Here is a 20,020-nt window from a genome sequence, read left to right on the forward strand (position 1 = left end):
GGTTAAGTGTCCGACTTTCGCTTAGGTCATGATCTCGCGGTTCGTGGGTTCGAGCCCCGCGTCGGGCTCTGTGCTGACTGCCAGCTCAGAGCCTGGAGCCTGTTTCAGTCTGTGACTCCCTCTCTCTCTGACCCTCCCCTGCTCATGCTGTCTCTCTCTCTCCTAGAAATAAATAAAAATATTAAAAAAAAAAAGCTAGTGAGATGTAACAAATCTAACAAAGTGAGAAACTCTTTTTTGAAGAAAATTAAAATCGTATCGAAAAACATGAAGGAAGGTCTATACAAATAGAGTGAACTATGTACTAATTCTTGTCTAGAAAGACTCCATAGTTAAACTATTTCATCCTTCTCAAAAACTGAGCCGTGGATCCAATGCAATCTCAATTAAAATCTCAGAGTGGTTTCTCACTGACCTTGGCGCATGAATCCTAACATGTATGGAAAAGCACAGTCACAAATAGCCAAGACAAGTCAAGCCAAGAGAAAAAGTAAACTGTGACTCACATCAAGACTCAGCGTACATGTAAGGTAATGAAGACACTGTAATTGTAGTAGTCAACCTCCAAGATGGCCCCCGGTGGTCCACAGATCCCACGACTTGTATCACTTTTGTAACTGCCTCGCTCTGTGTGACTAACAGAGTATGGTAGAAGTAACAATATGTGACTTTTCAAGGCTGGGTAACAAAAAGCATTGTAGCTTCCACTTTGGCCTCTCGGATCACTGGCCCGTGTTGTGAGAGCACTCACTCGGCCCTACAGAGACGTCCAAGGGGAGAGGAACTTTGAGGTTCCACGTGGCTGAATCCCCCAGGAAGCAGATCCTGTAGCCACAGTTGAGCCTTCAGATGCCTGCAGCCTCATGAGAAACCCACCCACGTGCCTCAGTGAAACAGCACTGCCTTCTGGAGACCCCAGCCCTTCCGGGGAGGCACCCTCTCTTGAGAGCAGAGCCTCTTCCAAAGCGGAGATGAAGAGTTTGGCACGCATAGGTTTGTTCAGTCCTCTCAGCAACGTGGCTACTGAGGTCTAGGAGGCACGCTCTAGCAACGTCTGTCCTTCTAGCTGTTCTAGCCCAAAGTGTTGGGTTACCTTGGCTCCTCTTTCTTTCATCCACTTCCAATCTATCAACAAATCCTATCGGTTCCACCTTCCAAATACAGCCAGGATCCCGCCCCTTCGCTGCACCTGCCTGGCCCAAGCCACCATTATCGCTCCCTACTTTGTTGCAATGGCCTCTTTATTTTTATCTACTTTTTTTTAAATTTTTTATTTATTTTTCTTACAAATAGTTTATTGTCAAGTTGGTTTCCATATAACACCCAGTGCTCATCCCCACAAGTGCCCTCCTCCATGCCCATCACCCCCCTCCCCCCCACACCCATCAGTCCTCAGTTTGTTCTCAGTATTCAAGAGTCTCTCATGGTTTGCCTCTCTCCCCCTCCCCCACTGTTTCCCACCTTCTTCTCACCCACGGTCCTCCATTAAGTTCCTCCTAATCCTCCTATACGTGCAAACATATGGTATTTGTCCTTCTCTGCCTGACTTATTTCGCTCAGCATAACACCCTCAAGGTCCATCCATGTTGCTACACATGTGCAATGGCCTCTTTATTATACCCTTGTTTCTGCCCCAGGACCTGTATCATTTATTTTCAAATGTTGTCAAAACCTTCCCAAGACTCCCATCCTACTCATATGCAAACCACAAGGCCCCATACAACCTGCCCCATCCCCTCCCCCTTCTCCTCCTCCCTCTCTCCTCCTCGCTCACTCTGCTCCAGCCACACAGGCCTCCTTGGTGTTCCTCCAACATGCCAGGCACAGCTGTGTCCCAGGGCCTTTGCACCATCTGTTCCCTCCTGCTCAGAATGTCCATCCCCAGTTAACACGCTGTTTCCCTTCCTTGTCTCTTTCAAGGGCTTTGATGAAATATCACTTCTCCATGAGACCTTCCCAGTCCCTCTTCTTAAAACTGCAACACACACACACACACACACACACACCTAGCACTCTCCATCGTCTCCTCTGCTTTGTGTTTTTTTCTGGGGCACCATATATTTCTCTTATTTATTTTGTTATTGTCAGTCTGTCCCCCCTCACACACTAGAACATCAGCTCCACGAGGAGAAGATTTTCAGTACAGCGTGTTCACTGCTGTGGCCTCAACACCTAGTACGGATGCCTGGTACCAGGAACGAGATGCTCAGCCTAAGGTGGTGGACGTGTGAGTCCACAGTTTATGGGTGGGACACCTGAGCCTCAGTGAGGATACATCACTTGCCCGAGGCCACACAGGAAGGAATGAAGAGCCCGACACACGTTCTCGGAGCCCGGAGGCCGTGCCCGTAATCACCGTGCCACTGTGCTTCTGTGAATGTCCCCAGGCTGCCTCCTGACGCCATGCAGGAGGTTCGGCACATGACAGGAACCACAGGTAACGGTCTCCTGCCCGGCAGCCTTTGCAGGGCTACAGGCTGGCTCCAGACGGGGCTTGCAAGTCACCAGGGGGCAACACATCAGTTGGCCTCATCTGGTCAGAGGGAGGAAGTTCCCTCCTGACCTAGGGGAGATCAGCTGAGCCTTGGGACTTCTTCCCCCCAGTCATGTGACATCTCAAGGGGGGAAAGGGGCTATGACTCATCGGCCCTTCTGGCTGGGGCAGGGCCAGCTGAAGAAAGGGGCTCCATCAGACAGCAGGAATGACTGAGGTCAGACCACCAGAAGGACTTCTCGGTAGCCCAAGGCGTGGGAGAAGGTGGCAAAGGACGGGAGGCCTTTTAACCAAAGGTAGGAGGGACGTGTGAGTACATTTCCTCCCCTGTTGGTGAGGCGAACCCCTTGGCCCCCCTCCCCCTTCCACCAGAAAGAATATCATCACAGAGTTGGGCTGGCATCTTGCCCATATGCAAATCAGCACCCAGAGACTTCTCCTTTGCCTGCAGCACCACCCCTGCCCAAGACGAAAGAGCCACAAAGTTTGGTTAGCTTGCCGCCCTCCTCCAGGGAGCCAGTGTGCAGGGACAGAGAGGCCCCGTGTGGTGGCTGGGGGGCAGGGAGCAGGAGAGGGACCCAGAGCTGAGCACGACTGCTGCAATCATCTCCCCCACCCCCACCCGGGCCCAGGGAGCCACCGGAAACAGGAAATGCCTGTTACCAGGGCCTGCTCAGGGAGACAGAGGAAGGGGGGGCCTCTGCGCTCAGCCCATAGCCCATGCAGACCAGACTGCAGACCAGAGAGGGTGGGCAATGCTGTGCATTTTCTGAAGCCTCGAGGCAGGGGTGCAGAGCATACACTCCTCATCCTGGCCTTCAAAACCTCCCCCGCGCCAGCCTGTCTCTCTTCTCTCTCCTCCCCTCTCACCCCAGCACACACTCAACTTCTCAGTGCCTGTCAAGGGGGTCAGAGAGACACGGCCCAACACCCAGCCCAGCTGCCGCCACGCGGAAGAACCCTGGATGGATCACTGCACCATCTGCTGTCTCCATTTCTGCATCTTCGCACTGGGAAGGAATATGCCAACTGAATCTCCACTCCAGCAGCTGGCCCAACAGCCAGGCTCATTCATTCATTCATCCATTCATTCAGAAAGCATGTATTGAGTGCCTACTGTGTGTCAAGCCCCGGGGCCCGGTGGTGGCCAAGACAGACAGAACCCTATCTCTACAAACCTTATATCTAGTGGGAAGACGGACACTGAGCAGTTAAGGACATGAATAACTGATTGCTTACAACAGTGGTGTGTGAGCATGGGAAACAGGACAGGGAGGGGCTGTGGGAGGGATCTGGTTAAATGGGAGAGGTGTCTGATAAAGACAAGGACCAAGGGATGGCGAAGAAAGAGGAGCAGGGGTCCAGGCAACCCTCATATACTGGCGGCTGGGATGTCAAAGGTGCACCGAGTTGGAAGAATGGCTTGGCAGTTTCTTAAAAGGTTAGACATTGCACCTACCACACAACATATTCTCCCCACCCCCATGGCGTGCACACAGAGAAATGAAAGCAGGTGTTCACAGCAGCCATAACCGTGGTAGCCAAAACGTGGCGACAGCCCAAGTGTCCGTTGACGGGAGAAAGGATTAGCAAAGTGTGGGGCGTCCGTGCGCTGGAATGCTAGTCAGGAAGAAGGTTTGAAGGGCTGATACACACGGCACCTCGATGAATCGCAAAAGAACATGGTGAGTGAAGAAGCAGACTACCGGGGCGCCTGGGGGGCTCAGCCAGTTAAGCCTCCAATTCTTGATTTTGGCTCAGGTCATGATCTCACGGTTTGTGAGTTCGAGCCCCGTGTTGGGCTCCACACTAACAGCACGGAGCTTGCTTGGGATCCTCTGTCTCCCTCCCTCCCTCTCCCTGCCCCTACCCAGCTCATGCTTCATGCTTTCTCTCTCCCTCAAAATAAGTAAATAAACTTAAAAAAAATAAAAAAGAAAGAAGCAAACTAAAAGGGTACATAAGATCAGATGGGGCCGCATGAGAGAGCACTCTAATCTTGCAACCACCCCCTTCATTGATTCAACAAATATTTATTGGGCATCCCCTATGCCTCAGGTACTGATTCAAGTTCTGGGGATATAGTTGTGAACAAAAGGGATATGTACACATCCCTGCCAGCGTGAGGCTGACACTCTGGTAGGAGACACACAACCAAAGTGCTACACGAATATGTACGTGGAAGGTAGTATTAAAGAAAAAAAGTAAGAGGGATTAAAGGGATGGAAAGTGACAGGAGGGGGTGTGGTTTTAAATAAGGAGGTCTGGGAAGCTTCGCTGAGAATGTGATGTTGGAGCAAAGGCTCGAAGGATGGAATGATCCAGGTGGGTGCCTGCAGGAAAAGCATTCCAGGCAGAGGGAACAGCCAGGAACAAAAGCCCTGAGGCAGGACTCAGCCTGGTGCAGAGGAAGAAGAGGTCCGAGGAAGAGGAGGTCAGAGGCCACTAAGGCTGGAGCAGAATGAGAAAGGGGGAGTGGGGGGGGTAAGCAAAGGGCAGTGTCAGGTGCTGATTTCCCAAAACTGGAAAGCAAAACTGCGTCATCAAAATGAGGCAGGTGCTTGTCCCCTGAGCATCCCACCCTCTGGCCATATCTCAGAGTCCCTAAGAGGGAAGCACAAATGGTTGATGGCTTTCCCCCATTTCCCCCGGGGCCATGCTCCAACACAGATCACCCTGAAGGAAGCAGCCCCACATCTATTGGGGTGCTAGATATGTACTCATGTAGGGATCATTCTGAGCCCCTGGGGAAAACAGGCACAAGAAGTCCAACCCTGGTGGATTTCTGGAAACACACTGTCCACTGAGGAGCCACGAAGGTGCTGTGCTCTTCCACCAGGACTAGAGGTGACATGGAGGAAGCCGGGGACATAATTACTGCAGGCAGATCGCTGATGAGTTGTCTAGAGAAAGACTGATGAGCTGTGTGCTGGTGGAGAGTCCTAAGAAAGATCTGGCTTTGATCTAAGATTGAGCTGAACTCCAAAACCGCCAGAGCCGTTAGAGCTAGAGAGGACCCTGCCTTGCAAAATAAAGCCATTGTACTTCATATGTTCTCAGTGACAGCAGTGACAGCAGCTCCTGTTGAGATAATACACCCTGAGCTCAAAGAGGCAGTCACAACGGGGACCGCCAGCCTGATTGCTCTCAGATCCATTCCCTGCCTGCCATTTGCTCTACTCCCTAGCAAAGGGAACTACATTTCCCAGGCTCCTTTGCACCCTGGCTTCCAGGTAGGCTTAGTCAATGGGAGGTCCAGGCAAGAGACCAGAGGGCGGGAGGAAGAGAAACCAGGGCATTTCTTCCTCTCTTGCTGTGCCTCTTTGGCAGCAAATATGTCTCCTTCCTGGTCTCAGCTCCCTGGCTCCCCTGAATGGCTCTGGCCCCTGGAGGCCAGTCACACCACGTCTTCTACTGCTTCTCCAGCCTGGTGGCCACTCTCTGGGTTACCTCTGTATTCCTCATCTGACTTCTCAGCTCCCCCATCACCCATTAGCCATTCCCTGAATTAAATCCTCTCTGTCTAAAATATCTAAGATGATTTCTGCTTTCCTGGCTACACCCTGACTGAGAAAACCAGAAACTTGAAGCCAAGACTATCTTCATAACCACGTAAAAGGTTCATATGTCCCCTCAAAGAGGCGATATTCATATAGGGCTAATGGTCACAGCTTTGGGGTTTCAAATCCCAACATAGCTACTTGTCAACTTGAGCAACTCACCTAAACTTTGGATGTTTCCACTTCCTCATCTGTGAGACTAGGGATAATAATGAGTAACAGCCTGTGCTTTCCAAAGACGGTCACAAACATATCACCCACCCAGCATGTTCTTCTGCAGTGTGACTTGTCTGCAGAGTCTGACTCCTCTGCCCTTGAATCCAGGCTGATTTTGGCAACTGCAGCAAAGCGACACTATGTGGTCTCTAAGTAGGTCAGCAGCTTCCATCTGGAGAAACACTTGGTCTCTCCACACTCCTTCTCAAAACCCAGTCACCATGTTGTGAGGAAGCCCAAGCCGCATGGAGAGCTCACACACCTGCGCTCCAGCCACCAGCCCCAGCTGAGCTCAGCCTTGAGTCACCCCAGCCCAGACTCCCAGTGTACGGGCGAAGGGTGCTCTGGCTGATTCCAGCGCTCACAGGCTCAAGGCTTCTCATCGTGGGGCTGACAGACCATCATCTCCATACTCCATTTGAATCCCTGACTCACAGAATCTGTGAATGGGTTTGCTGTGAAAAACAAATGAGGTAATACGTTTTACATACTTTCAGGGACACTCGCACATCGACCCTGTTTCTATTATTTATTATACTTTCCAACACTATTCCCATCCACTTCAATAAAACTGTTCTTTTCAAAGTACCAACACATCACTGTGGATACACTTTCCTCTTTTGGCCTCTGGATACTACATCCTTCTGGCTTTCCTCCTGAGTCACTGGCTGCCTTCTGACTCCTTGGCTGCTTCTTCCTCCCTCTCGCTCGTCTCCATGCTGCTGTACCCGGGGACTCAGACCCCTTTCCTTCTCTTTTTCTCTCCTCTCCCTCCCCAAATGATCTCATCCAACCCAATGAGTTTGCTTACCAATCACAACTTTACAACCATTCGCTCACCTAATTCTTCTAACAGACCTATAAGGCATGGGCTATCCTGACCCCCATTTGAAAAGTGGGGAGACTGAGTCACAGAAAGTTTCAGTCATCCAAGATCCCACAGTCAGGACTGGAACTCAGACCCCCGTTCAACTAAAGTCATAGCCCCTCAAACAGGGTTTTTCAGCCTCGGCATGAGTGATATTTCAGTGTCAGTCCTGGGATTATAGGGCATTTAGGATATCAGCAGCACCCCTGCTCTCTACCCACTAGATGCCAGGAGCACACAACTCCCTCCCATAGTGACAACCAAAAATACCTTCGGGCGTTGCCAGATGTGCCCTGGGAGGGGTGAGTGGCTCCTCACTGCACTAACCATTATGCTGTGCTGCCTTCCTTCTCCACAGTAACTCAGCCCCGTCAGAACTCCTCAAGCCTGGCTCTCCCGAGCCTTCCCATCTTAGCAGACAATGCTCCCATTTGTGCAGATTCCTAAGTTACAAGCTTAGATGACGTCCTGACTCCTTTCGTTCACTTCCACCCCCTCCCCCATCCAGACCATCAGAAATCCTGACTGGCGCAGCCACCGAAATGGGAGCCCATGCATTGATCCCAAGCCCTAGTCCAAGCCACCATCACATCCCTGTGGGACACCTCCCTCAACTCCCTCTGCCCAGGTCCCCTCACTTCCATTTCTACCACCTTTACCGCCTGGTCCCACACAGAGCAGCTAGAAGGACACCTTTAACTCATCAATCTGCCTAAACCCTCCAAGGACTTTTCCCCAACATGTTTAATTTTGCACATGTGCCCACAGCCAGGCCGGCGAAGTGCATCTCTCCCAAATCTTACTCCCAGCTTTCTCCCTTCATCATGCACCTTCCTTCAGAGCTTCCTCACTGCAGGGCCTTCGCACAGCATTAGCCTTCCTCCCCGCATTCTTCCCAGAGCTAGCTCCTCATCCTCCAGCTTTCAGCTTGCCTTGACCACCCTCCCGAAGGATGACCCTGTCCTCCTCTCCGTCTTGACTCCTGGCCTATTTTGTTGGCAGCATTTATTGTAATATTTTGTTGATTTACTGTCTAGAGTGGGTTGAATGGTGCCCCCCCAAAGATGGGACATCAGATGCCTAGAACCTATGAATGTGACATTATTCAGGAAAAAAATAATAAAAAGAGTTTGTAAGGTGTAATTAAGGATCTCGAGATCATGAGATCATTGTGGGTTACTGGGGGGAGGGGTACTAAATCCACCAACAAGTGTCCTTACACAAGACACACAGAGGAGACGCAGGGACACACAGATACAGAGGACACAACCTTGTGAGGACAGAGTGAGCAGGCAGGAGCCGAGCAACGCCTCCAGAAGCTGAAGCAGGCAAGGAACGGATTCTCCCCAAGAGCCTCCAGAAGGAGCTCGACCCTGCCCACACCTTGATTTCAGACCCCTCATCTCCAGAACATGAGACAATACACGTCTCTTACTTTAAGCCACCCAGTTTGTGATCTTTTATTAGGGCAGCCACAGGAAACACTCCTGTTCTCCCCCACAAGGCCGTGAACTCAGGGGAGCCGAGAGTGTATCCGCTGTGTTCTTTCCCATAAGCCCTGCACTCAGCACAGGGCCTGTGGCTGCAAAATAAACGATTGTTCTAACTCAGAGAAGCTCACAATCTCTTCTTTATTGTCCCCAGACAGTAATTGTTCATGCAAGTCTCCTTGGACCCTCCCCAAGCTAGGAAGCTCACTCCCTGCAGAACGGAGTTCTGCCCCAGCCCCCTCCCCGGGGGACGTTGGACACTGTCTGCAGACACTCTGTTGTCACAACTCCAGGGGAGAGGGCGCTCCATCATCGGGTGGGTGGAGGTCAGGGATGCCACCAAACATCCTGCAATGCACAGGGCAGCCCTCAGGACACAGAAAGAACGGCCGCCAATGTCAACAGCGCTGACTGGTGAGATCTGCGCGGAAGTTAGTACTTGAGGCCAATATAAACATGGGCTGCCTCCTGACGTCTCTTCCCCACTTCTTCTGCCAACGGACCTCGGTGTCCCCTGCGGAGCCACGCCCCCTGCTCCGAGTCTTGCTCCTTTGGGTGGGGACCTCTCCTGCCCAGCGGCTGGAATGGGCGTGTGACCTCAGCCTGGCCAATCAGAACGTCGTATTCTACCAAACACAACGATTGGTTGGGAGCAGACATGTGACCCTCCCCCCAAAGAAATCAAGTCCAGTCAAGCGTAGATTTGGGCTTGAGTGGCCATTTCCCACCACACACAGAATTGCAGACAATAAATTTGGAGCAGCAGGTCATCCTTGCCCACCACGATGAGGGGAAAGGATGGCCGAGAATGGAGGAAAACACTAAAAAAACAGAGGAGTTAAGAGATGGGGTTCCTGAGATAGTCAGAGCCCCTGGATCCAGCTGCACCTGAAGACATCTTCTCCTAAGCTTTTCAGTTATGGTAGCTAATAAATACTATTTTTTACTAACCCAGTTTCTGTTGGGTTTTCTGTCACAAGGTCTAAAACTCTTGGGTAAAATTTCTGCAGATAAAGCTCAGAATCTCCTCAAATTTCAAACTTGTCCAACTGAACATCCCTTATTTCTTCCCCAAAGGACCTGACCCCCAAGTTCCTCCTAAAGTCCAGGTCTCAGAACTCCATCCGTGCTATCAAAGGGCAACAGTCCATCTCTGCATTGCGGTGAGATCTTTAGGAGCTCAGCTCTGCCCACCCAGCACACCCTTGGGTGCCGCCCATTTCCTAATGCCATTAGTGTTAACAAAGGAGACAAACAGAACTTCTTTTGGCTGCTCAAATATGCTCCAACCTCCCACACTCAATTGGCATGTCACCTCCTCCAGAAGGCCTACCCTAATTGCTTCTGGGGGTTTCCTCCTCTGTGCTCCCACAATGCCCTGGGTTCCACCCACCCATCATAGACTGTGTTCCGCTCTTTTTTAACTGCCCATTTCCTGGTCTGTTTCCATGAGCTGCACGAGGGCCTGTGTCTCGTTCACCGTGGAATTCTCTGTCATCCTGGAGAAGGCCTACTACAAGGAATTGTCTATGATGTGGGTGGTGTCATCATTATTATTACTAGCATCATCATCACTTCCCCATTTTACAGATGAGACAACCAAGAGCAGAAGAAGCCTGAACACTTGCCCAAAGTCACATAGCTAGGAACCAGTAGAAGCTAGATTGATCCCAAGCAAGTCTATACTTAACCACTGCTAAACCACTGCCACTGACCAGTAATAAATAAACACTCAACAAATACCCACCCTCTCAGGGACCATTCGGCAAACCCATAAAGAGACGGATGGTAATTGGCGTTTTTGGCTTTGTAGGTCATAGGGTCTGTCATGACTGCTCGTATTACGGAAGCAGCCCCAGGCAATACGTCAACAAATGTGTGATTTGTTGTGTCAATCAGATTTTGTTTATGAAATGAGGCAGCCACCCCATAAGTGATAGTTGGCTGTTCCCATGTTAAAGGGACAATGAACAGATGAATGAAGCGAAGAGTAAATATTTATTGAGCACCTACTACGTGCCAGGTGCTGTTTTGGGCACAGGGACACAGTTGTGAACCAAACAGACAAAATGCCTTGCCCTGACGTCCAGTGGGGGAAGTGGGTCATATGCAAACAAGTAAACACTCTGTAAGTCAGAGGGCTGTAAGTGCTGTAGAGAAAAATAAAAGAAGAGAAAGTACAAAGTAGGGGGTGTCCAATCTTACATGTAGAAACCAGGGAGGTTCTCTCTGATAAGAAACCTGAAGGAGATAAGAGAACAATATACACAGTGTATATCTGGAGAAAGAACAGACGTGCAAAGGCTCTCAGACTGGATCAGGCCTGGTGGGTTCTGCGAACACCAAGGAGGCTCTTGCAGCTGGAACAGAGTAAGGAAAGGGAAGAGAGGGAGGAGAGGAGGGCTGGGAGGCAGGCAGAGGCCAAATGCATAGACTCTCCCGGGCCAGAGTGAGGACTGTATCTTTGCCCCAAAGGCAATGGGGAGCCATGGAGGACTGGGAGCAGAGGAAGGGAAGTGATTTTCCAGCATCCTCTGTGGAACGTCCTGAAGGGTGACATTTCGCAGTTCTAGGCCCAGAAGGAGGTCAGTACCCAGAACAAAGTGGAAGAAAAGGAGGCACAATACCAAATGGTGACCCTCCCAGACCTCCAGCTCCATCAACCATAGTAGACGTTTTGAGATGAGGTCTTCCAGTCAACCCAACCCAACTCACTTTGCTGTGATTTGCCCCCACCCAGGCTTCCCGGTCCCTGGCTCAATCCCTCCCCCATGGCTGCCTCCAAGCCATGCATCTCTGAAGGCAGCGAGGCATCACTCCAGGGTTCCACGACATTGACTTTTCTGTGTCCACCCAACCCATTTCCTATCCTCCCTGGCTCCCAGCTAAAAAATTCTCAGCCTCTCATGGATTCCCTCCTCACACTCTTCTCCCCTACCTTCTGGGACAGAGAGGGCTCCAAAGGCTTTAGGGAGACAGGGCCATGGGATGGAAGGAGCCTAGGTGCTCAAGGACTTTGTGAAGAAGAGACACCCTCCTAACCTCCCAGCTGACCCACACTAGACTGTGATGTGAGCAAGAAGTAAACTCTTACCACCACTGAAGTGTACAGTTTATTGCAGCAGCTAACATCACACACCCTCACTGTGCCTCCTGTTATTTTAGCATTTGCTAAATTCAGCACACCAATCACCTCAATAAGGGATTTAACTTAACTTATCACGTTTAAGGCTCACACAAGCCTGAGATAAAGGTGCTTCCACACTTAATAGATAAGACAACCAGGGCTCAGATAGGTTAAGCAATGCTTTTTTTTTTCTTCAAGATCACAAAGGTAGTAAGTACTGACTTGAAATTCAAGCCAGCCTAATATATAAAGAGTTCCTAAAAGTCAATAAGAAAAAAAGGCCAACAGTCCTAGAAGGAAAGAAAGAAAAAATAAAAAGGGGCAAATAGTAGGAACAAATATTACTCTGCCAAGAGAAAATAGAAGTGGTTCTTAGGCAAAGGAAAGAGGTTCCACCTCACTCAGGATAAGAGAAATCTAACTTGAGCCACAATGAGCTCCATTTATCATCCCTTAAGTTGGCAAAACTCCAAAAGCTTATCAACAGAATAGTCTGTGGAAAGATGAAGGACAATAAGCATCTTATGCTTTGCTAGCGGTAATGTAATTAGAACAGTCTGCATGGGAACAACCCCATATGTAGAACAATTTGCCCGTATCTTCCAAAAACACGAAGGCTCGTACACTTTGAGCCAGCGAATCCTTCTCAGAACATATGCCATGAATATAGTTGCTCACGTGTATGACAGCAAGGACTGTATGTAGCCAAGGACTTTTCTATGTTCTTTAGAGTAATACATTCTCTGTCGCAACAATGCTTAAAGATAGGGATTTATTATCCCGTTTTACAGATGAGGAAACTGAGGCACAGAGAGGTTAGGTAACATGCCCACAGTCACACAGTGGAGTCATCCAAAAGTGACTCATGGGTAAGGTTAATGGCTGCAGTAAATGTATCATAACAGAAGCCTGGCATGATCCAAGTGTCCGTTGATAGAGAGGATGATAAAACAAATGATCACCCAGCTGAGCAGTGGGATAGAGGTGTTTTAGGGTAACTGTGGACAGCAACAACTCCCAATCGGGCTGCCCATGGTTCTAGTCCCCGACTCTGCCGCTCCCAAGCTGGGTGCCCTGAAGCAAGTTACTCAACATCTCTGTGCCTCGATCACTCATGTGAAAAATGGGGATAATTGTACCTAATAGGGTATTATGAAAAATAAACAAATATTAAAAACATGTTTAGAATGGATCGGCAAACTTTTTCTACAAAGTTCTGTACAGTAAATATGTTCAGCTCCATAGGCAGGGGACTCTGTGGCAACTATTCAACTGCACAGCTACATCCAGAATCAGTGGGCATGGCTGTGTGCCAATAAAACTTGATTGATAAAAACACGCTGTGCTCCAGATTCAGCTGTCGCACTGCAGCTTGCTGGCCCCTGGTTTGGACGAATGCTTGGCACATAGTTAGCTCCACCGAAGTCATCTGTTTAATAAATGGACTATCTGGCATGTCATGCAGTCATTTTTTTTAAAAATGAGGACACTCTCTATGTATTGATTTGGAAAGATTCCCAAGATGATTATTAAAGTGAAGATATTGATTCAGAAAGATTCCCAAGACGATTATTAAAGTGAGGAGAGCAAGCTATAAAGTACTCAGTGGTATGTACCATCTTCCAACTTAAGGGCGTAGGGTAGGAAATAAGAAACTAAATTCCTATTTGCCTATGTTTGCATTAAAGAAATTCTGGAAGGGGGGGTAGGGGGAGGGAAAAGGGGGTGATGGGCATGGAGGAGGGCACTTGTGGGGATGAGCACTGGGTGTTATATGGAAACCAACTTGACAATAAATTATTTTTTTTAAAAAAAAGAAGAAAAACTCTCCCTCTCAAAAAAAAAAAAAAAAGAAATTCTGGAAGGATATACAGTTACTTTAAAAAAAAAAAAGTTACTTACGGGGAAGGAAAGAGCTGGGTATCTGAGGGACAGGGCTAGAAGTTAAACTTTTCCCTCTGCACCTTTTTGTGTGTTCAAATATTTGAACCATATGAATGTATTATTTAACCAAATGTTTTAAATAAATGTATTATTTAACCAAATAGTTTAAAGACTCTTGTCGGCTCTCTGGCCCCCTAGCACAGGATTTATCAACCTCAGCACTATTTTTAAAATTTTTTTAGTTTAAAGAGAGAAGGAGAGAGAGAGAGAGCACCAGCAGAAGAGGGGCAGAGGGGGAGAGAGAAAGAGACAGAATCTCAAGCAGGCTCACACTGAGTGGACACGGGGCTCCATCCCACAACCCTGGGATCATGACCTGAGCTGAAATCAAGAGTCAGATGCTCAACCGACTGAGCCACCCAGGTGCCCCTCAACCTCAGCACTGTTGATGTTTGGGGCAGATCATTCTCTGCTGTGTAGGATACTGAGCGACACCACCTGACATCTATCCACTAGATTTCAGTAGCATCTCCCAGCTTTGATGAAACCAAAAATGTGTCCAGACGTTGCCAAATGTCCCTAGGGGGCAAAACCACCCCAGCTGAGAAGTACCACCCCAACCCGAATTCCTGCATGCCGTTATGCTACCCACCCTCCTGCTACCCCACATCCTTCCTAAAAAGACAGTTTATCAGGTGTTTATCCGGTATCAGAGACCGTGCTAGGCAGTACTGAAATAATACAAGTCCTTTCAATAAAGGTGCCATTTTTATCCATGTTTCACAGATGGGGAAACTGAGGCTCAGAGAGGTGAGCCAGGAAGTGGTGGCGTCAGAATGTGAACCCTGGTCTGGCCCATCGGAGCCACGGCCCCGGAGCTGAGCCCCTGTTCTAACTCTCCCTCCCTCCCCACTGCCTGGCCAGTGACCGGGGCATTCACAGGCTGGGCACCTTGACATCATGCAGGGTCCAGCGCCTGCCCTTGCCAGGTCTAATCAGCTCCCGCGCCCTGGCGGGTCTTTCCCACGATGACTGTCACATTCATCCCTTCCTCTCCACTCCCTTGGCCTTCAAGTTCCATCTCTGCCACCCAGAACGTGGACTCCCAGAGAAAGGAGCTGAGTTAGTCTGTCTGCTGGTCAGTGTTCTGCCTATGATGATATGATCCTCTCTCGGCCTCAGATCTCAGAGGGACCACCAAACAGCTTGGAGACTCACTCTGGCCTGACCTCAGTCATAAACCACTCCCACCAGACTCTGTGGGCACCCACGAGCTCTCACCTCAGGGCCTTTGCACTGGCCATACCCGCTGCCAGGAGCACTGTGTCCCCCAATTCACAAGGCTCACTCCTTCACTTTCCCCAGGGCTCTGCTCAAACGTCACCTTACCAGTGAGGCCTCTGGGACCCTCTATTCAAAAGTGCAACCCGCTCACTCCCCGGCTCCCTCTCCAGCTTTGTTTTGTCGCCTCCCCACAAGTTAGACATTTCCTTATTTGCATACTGTGGGTCTCACCCACTACCATTTGGGCTCCTGGGTGACAGTGTGTGTGCGTCCTTCCCACTGCCTCACCACCAAGAAGAGGCCTGACATACATCGTAACTGGTGACAAGTGAATGTGCTCTTCCCGCCCTCTTCCCTGGAAACAGCTGAGAAAAAGCAAAGTGACTCTGAAGAGGAAAAGAGAGAAACGGAGAAGGATCCAAATTCCAGCCAGCGGCTCTGCTCCATCGGGGAGCACCACCCAGCTCTTCCCATTTCTCCCTCTGCCCTTCGCCCTTCCGTATCCCCAATGGCAACGCCACATCCCGCGGGCAGTCCACGGCCCCCCAGCTCAAATCAGTTGACAGATGGGCCCCGCTCCGTTCGTGTGGAGCCTCCCTCAGCTTTAATGGAACCACCTTTCAGCTTCCTGCACCCATCCCCGCTAGGAACAGGGCACAGGGCCGAGCTTCGAGGGGAGATGAGACGAACGGGGGGCAGGAAGGCACAGAGCTCTGGATGGGGAGGGACTGGGGGATAGCCCTGTGCAGCTGGAGGCCTGACACAGCTGGGCACAGGAAACCAGAGCAATGAGAAAACTCCTACTTACACTGCAAAACATTGCACAGATGTCCCCTCTTGTATAGAGGCTGACATCACCAGGCAATGTCTGGCCCTTGCTTCATAGGCCCCTGGCCCAGAGCTTTCTCCCTCTGTTCCGGTCCTGACAACACAGGGCTGGGGGGGGCTGTGTCTCCCAGTCTGGGAGCACCTTGCCGGCCAGGCTGGGTCCTCGGCACAGCCCAGCACAAAGAAGGAAGCTGTATCCTTGCAGTTCTCCACAACTTCCTTCCTAGATATTAACCCCATGCCCCCATGCCCTTCGTCAGGGAACCAGCTGGAGGCAAGATGCAGGCAGGAGTGGAAGTTCATCCTCAAGTCTATCCACTTCCTCTTTAGCTGTTGTTAGAGCCTCACTGGGGACCCTGACTGCCTGCCAGTCTGGGGCTGGACAGGACCTCTGACTACTTCCCCATCTGCTGGAAGCTGGGAGGTAAGCAAATGTAGGCAAATCTGGGATGGCCTGTGGCCAGAGGGGCTGGGCCTCAGGAGTTCCCTTGTCCTGTTAGGAAGCCCTGCTTAGGCTGAGGAGGGTGGGCCCCCCACCTCTCCAACCCCATGGCCCTGTCCATGGGGAACGCCCCCAGGGACCCTTTGTGGGCGCACTCCCCGAACATTTGCACGTGGCATCTCGGACCAGAGAAAAGGCCCCAGAATGATGCACAGATCCCAGCACAAAGCTTTCATTCCAGAAAGTAGAGCCTCAGGGCTAGAGGCAAACATGCCCTCAGGCTCCCAGAGCAGGTGAGGTGGCTAGAGCCCCTGCGCCCAGCACACACAGCTTCCACCCTGCACCCAGGAGACCACAGAGAAGGTGCCACAGACAGCAGACCAGTCACCCTCCTCCACCCCCACCACATTCAAATAGGGATTTGAATATGTTTCCTGAGCCTGGCTTGGTCCGTCCACCCTCCTGGGCCCTGGGCCCTTGCAGAACCCCTACAGAGAAAGGGCGGCTGTTTCTAGGCTCCAAAGCCCCAGGGCCCACACTTGGGCTCAGGACCAAGGGGTCTTCTCGATGCTACTCAGGGACCTAGAGAGCTAGGAAGGCCAGAGCCCAGGGGCCCACGGCCCCCCACCCACCCCCCACACACGCCCCACACACACACGCCCCACACACACGCCCCAGGCCCAGGCAGGAAGCGAAGGGGAAGAAGATGTGAGGGGAAGGAAGGGGCCCAGGGCCCGGGAGGAGGAGACACATGTGGGGGAAGAAGTTGGTGGAGGCCCCTCCCCCATAGGCAGAAGTAGGGGGTGTCAAAGGAGGCAAAAACCTCAGGCACCCTGTCGGACAGCGGGATGGTTCCCGGGTGTCCCTCAATCCCCCCCCCACAGTCCCATCTGGGGCCTTGAACCTCAGTGGGGTCAGCCTGGGGCTTGAGAGCATTAACCCCACCGTTTGCTAGTTCTCAGCCTAGATGTGCACTAACCCAGGGTATATTAACCCCTTCCTGTTCTAACCTCGGACGAAGGACCCCGGAATCTGAGTTGACTGCCCCCTCCATCCCCCACCCCAACCCTCCCCTCCAGGCCAGCCCCAGAAGTGGGAGCATATTCCCTTCTCCATCACATGCCCAGGGTTTCAGCGCATCAGCTCCCCTGGCGCTGGCCTGGGGTGCCCCCAGCAACTGCCAGTGGCAGGCTCACCTGAGACATCTGGGGACGCAGGTTGACCTCGCGCAGGTTGATGGCCTGCGGCAGCAGGTTGTTGAGCAGCTGACACAGAAGGACGCCATCGCGGAGGGCCTGGGCCAGCTCGCACACCTGCGCGCCGTCCCAGGTCACGCGGTGGCTGGGCGGCAGCACCCGGCACTGGATCAGCCAGTGGGTACACTGGCGCCAGAGCTCCATGGTCGCTGCCTCACCTGGCGGCCCGCGCCCTCGCGGCCTCCACCGCTGCCTGCCTGTGCTAGCTAGCTACCACTTCCTCTTTGCCTGTAACTGTCGCCCCGGGAGGGGGTGGAGGGGGAGGAGCCGGGGTGGGGTGGGGTGGGTGGGAGGCGGGAGCATCGGCGGGCCAGCCCCTTCGATGCAGGACTCCTTTTCCCCTTTCGAGCTCAACACAGGTCTGGGCACCTGAGAGTGAGGGGCTGCTGGTGCCTTGCGCCCATATCAAGCTCAAAATCTGCTCTCTTCTGAACCCTCTGGCTTCTGCCTCCATGCTGGTTTGGCCCCCCAACATCCTAGCTTGAATCAATATCTTCTCCTTCCATCCTGGTCCCCAGGATCCCCACTTTGCTCCCGCCCAGTCCGTCCTCCCCACCTCCCTGCAGCCAACAAGGTCCCACATGTCACATCTTGTACCCCTCCTTGCCCTCATGTCTTGTCGGCCACTCACCACTTTCCCTCACTCAGTCTGCCCCGGCCACACAGGCCTCCTCAATGTTTCTCCAACTCATCAGGCCACCCCAGAATCTTGCCCCCCCAAATCCTGCCACAGGGCCTTTGCACATGCTGTTCCTCTGCCTTAGGCAAGCAACTTCATGGCTAGCTCCCTCACCTCCAGCAGTGCTTTGCTCCATGTCACTGTCTTATGAGATCTTCCCAAATCTCACCATTTCAAATCACAGCCTTCCTTTCCCACTTCCCCACATTAAGCCCTGACCACCATCCAACAAACCTGACATTTTCTATACTTACTTCTTTATTGTCTACTTAGAAATGCGTGTCTCATGTGTTCCCAGCACCTGGCACATATACACCCTCCATAAATATTTCTTGAAAGAATAAAGAAATGGTTGGAAGCTTTTTTTGTGGCTCCACCTCTGACATTCATCCCAAGTCCATCCATTTATTGCCATGGCCCTGGCCACCACCGTCTCTTTCCTTGTAGACTTCGATGGTGTCGTTCATTAGCCTATTCGTTTAGCAAACACGTACCATCTTCGTAGCCTTTATCCCTACCTGAAATCATCTTGGCTACAAGGTCTCTCTCCACCTCCACCCCAGCAAGCCGACTAGACTCCCCTCTCCCGCCCATCTCACAGGCAAGCCCCTTGGATTTTCTTTTTTTATTTTTCTAACCACTAGGGGGCGCTAGACTCCTACACTGGACATTTCCCCCCTCTACCCTCTGTACCAAAACTAGGCGGGAGGGGGTCAAGGAAAAGACTCTCACCTCAATTCCTCCTCAGCCTCGAGTCCCTTCCACATCCGCTGAGGGGGAAGCCAAGCCGGGAAATCACCAGATTTGCGATCCCACAGGCACCGAAACGTTTCATCCCCAAGCATCCTTGGCGCTCTATGAGTCAATTTCCTCATCTGTAAAATGGGTGACGGTAACCCTCACCGTTTAGAATTATGGTAGGGATCGGAGAAAGTAGGGCTGCACGGATGAAAGCGAGGAGGGCAGGATGGCGCTCCAGGGCTCCGGGTGTGAATCCCTCCTCCGCCACTCACAAGCCGGGTCAACTTGGGCAAAATGGCTTAGCTGCCTCGAGCCTCAGTTTCTGCATCTGGAAAATGGGGGTGATGAAATAGTACCTACTTCACTGACAGGTCTATGTAAAAATTATATGCGTTGAAGCAGGTCAGGCAAGCAGAACAGTCCTGGCATACAGTAAGTGCTCAATAAGTGTTCGTTGTGACTACTGCTTTCAAAACTGTTGTTATTATTGTGAGCCCTCAATAAACGTGGCTGGAGAGTCCTTCCCCTTGTTCCAAATCCACTCCCCCAACCTTTCCATGCTTGCTCCAGGCATCACGATGGAAGCTCCCCTCCCACCAGGGAAACCACCCGAGTGTCTCCTATCCATAACCCCCCAGAGCCTAGCTCATCTCCCTCGTGCTGTTACTGGTGGAGGATGTCGTGTTTTCCCGCATCTGTCTCCACAAACCCGACACCCACTGGAGTTCCCTTCCCGGAAACCCAGGGGGACGGTCCGGAGGAAGCGCACCTCTCTCTACGTCACAGCAGCCGCCACACCCGCGCTTGGAGAGAGCCCGTAAGGGGCCGCCCTGGCCCCGCGCGGAACCCTGGGAGGCGAGGAGAGCGACACCCCTTACCTCGTCTCTAGGGGTCAGGGGGACTTAGGACCAGCCTGCGGGGAGTAGAGGAGCAGAGCTCTAAGGGGCGGGACTAAGAGGGGAGAGGAGAGTGTGGGCGTGGCCAGCTCATGGGGGTGGAGCGACGTTCCAGGCGGCGGGGCCCTAGGGAAAGGCTGGGCGGTGTTTCCTAAGGGGGCGTGGTTTATGGGAGGTAGTTCCCCCCCAAGGGGCGTGGTTAGCGCCAAGAACGCCTCTAAGGGGGTGGGGCGGGGGCGGGGCCAGAGCCTGGGA

General features: G+C 51.8%; 1 protein-coding gene across 2 annotated transcripts in view; it reads right to left on the minus strand.

Annotated features, from left to right (window-relative positions):
* VAV1 (vav guanine nucleotide exchange factor 1) overlaps nucleotides 1-17,650 on the minus strand; it is a 47,538-nt gene extending 29,888 nt beyond the window's left edge. For both annotated transcript variants that reach the window (XM_039225020.1, XM_039225019.1), the window contains exon 1: nucleotides 17,390-17,650. In XM_039225020.1, the coding sequence (XP_039080951.1) occupies nucleotides 17,390-17,593 (204 nt within the window). In that variant the 5' untranslated portion in view covers nucleotides 17,594-17,650. The remainder of the gene's footprint in view (nucleotides 1-17,389) is intronic.
* Nucleotides 17,651-20,020: the final 2,370 nt, after the last annotated feature.

The sequence above is a fragment of the Hyaena hyaena genome, unplaced genomic scaffold (genome assembly GCF_003009895.1).
Source record: "Hyaena hyaena isolate Hyena2069 unplaced genomic scaffold, ASM300989v1 scaffold_1867, whole genome shotgun sequence".
Classification (NCBI taxonomy): domain Eukaryota; kingdom Metazoa; phylum Chordata; class Mammalia; order Carnivora; family Hyaenidae; genus Hyaena; species Hyaena hyaena.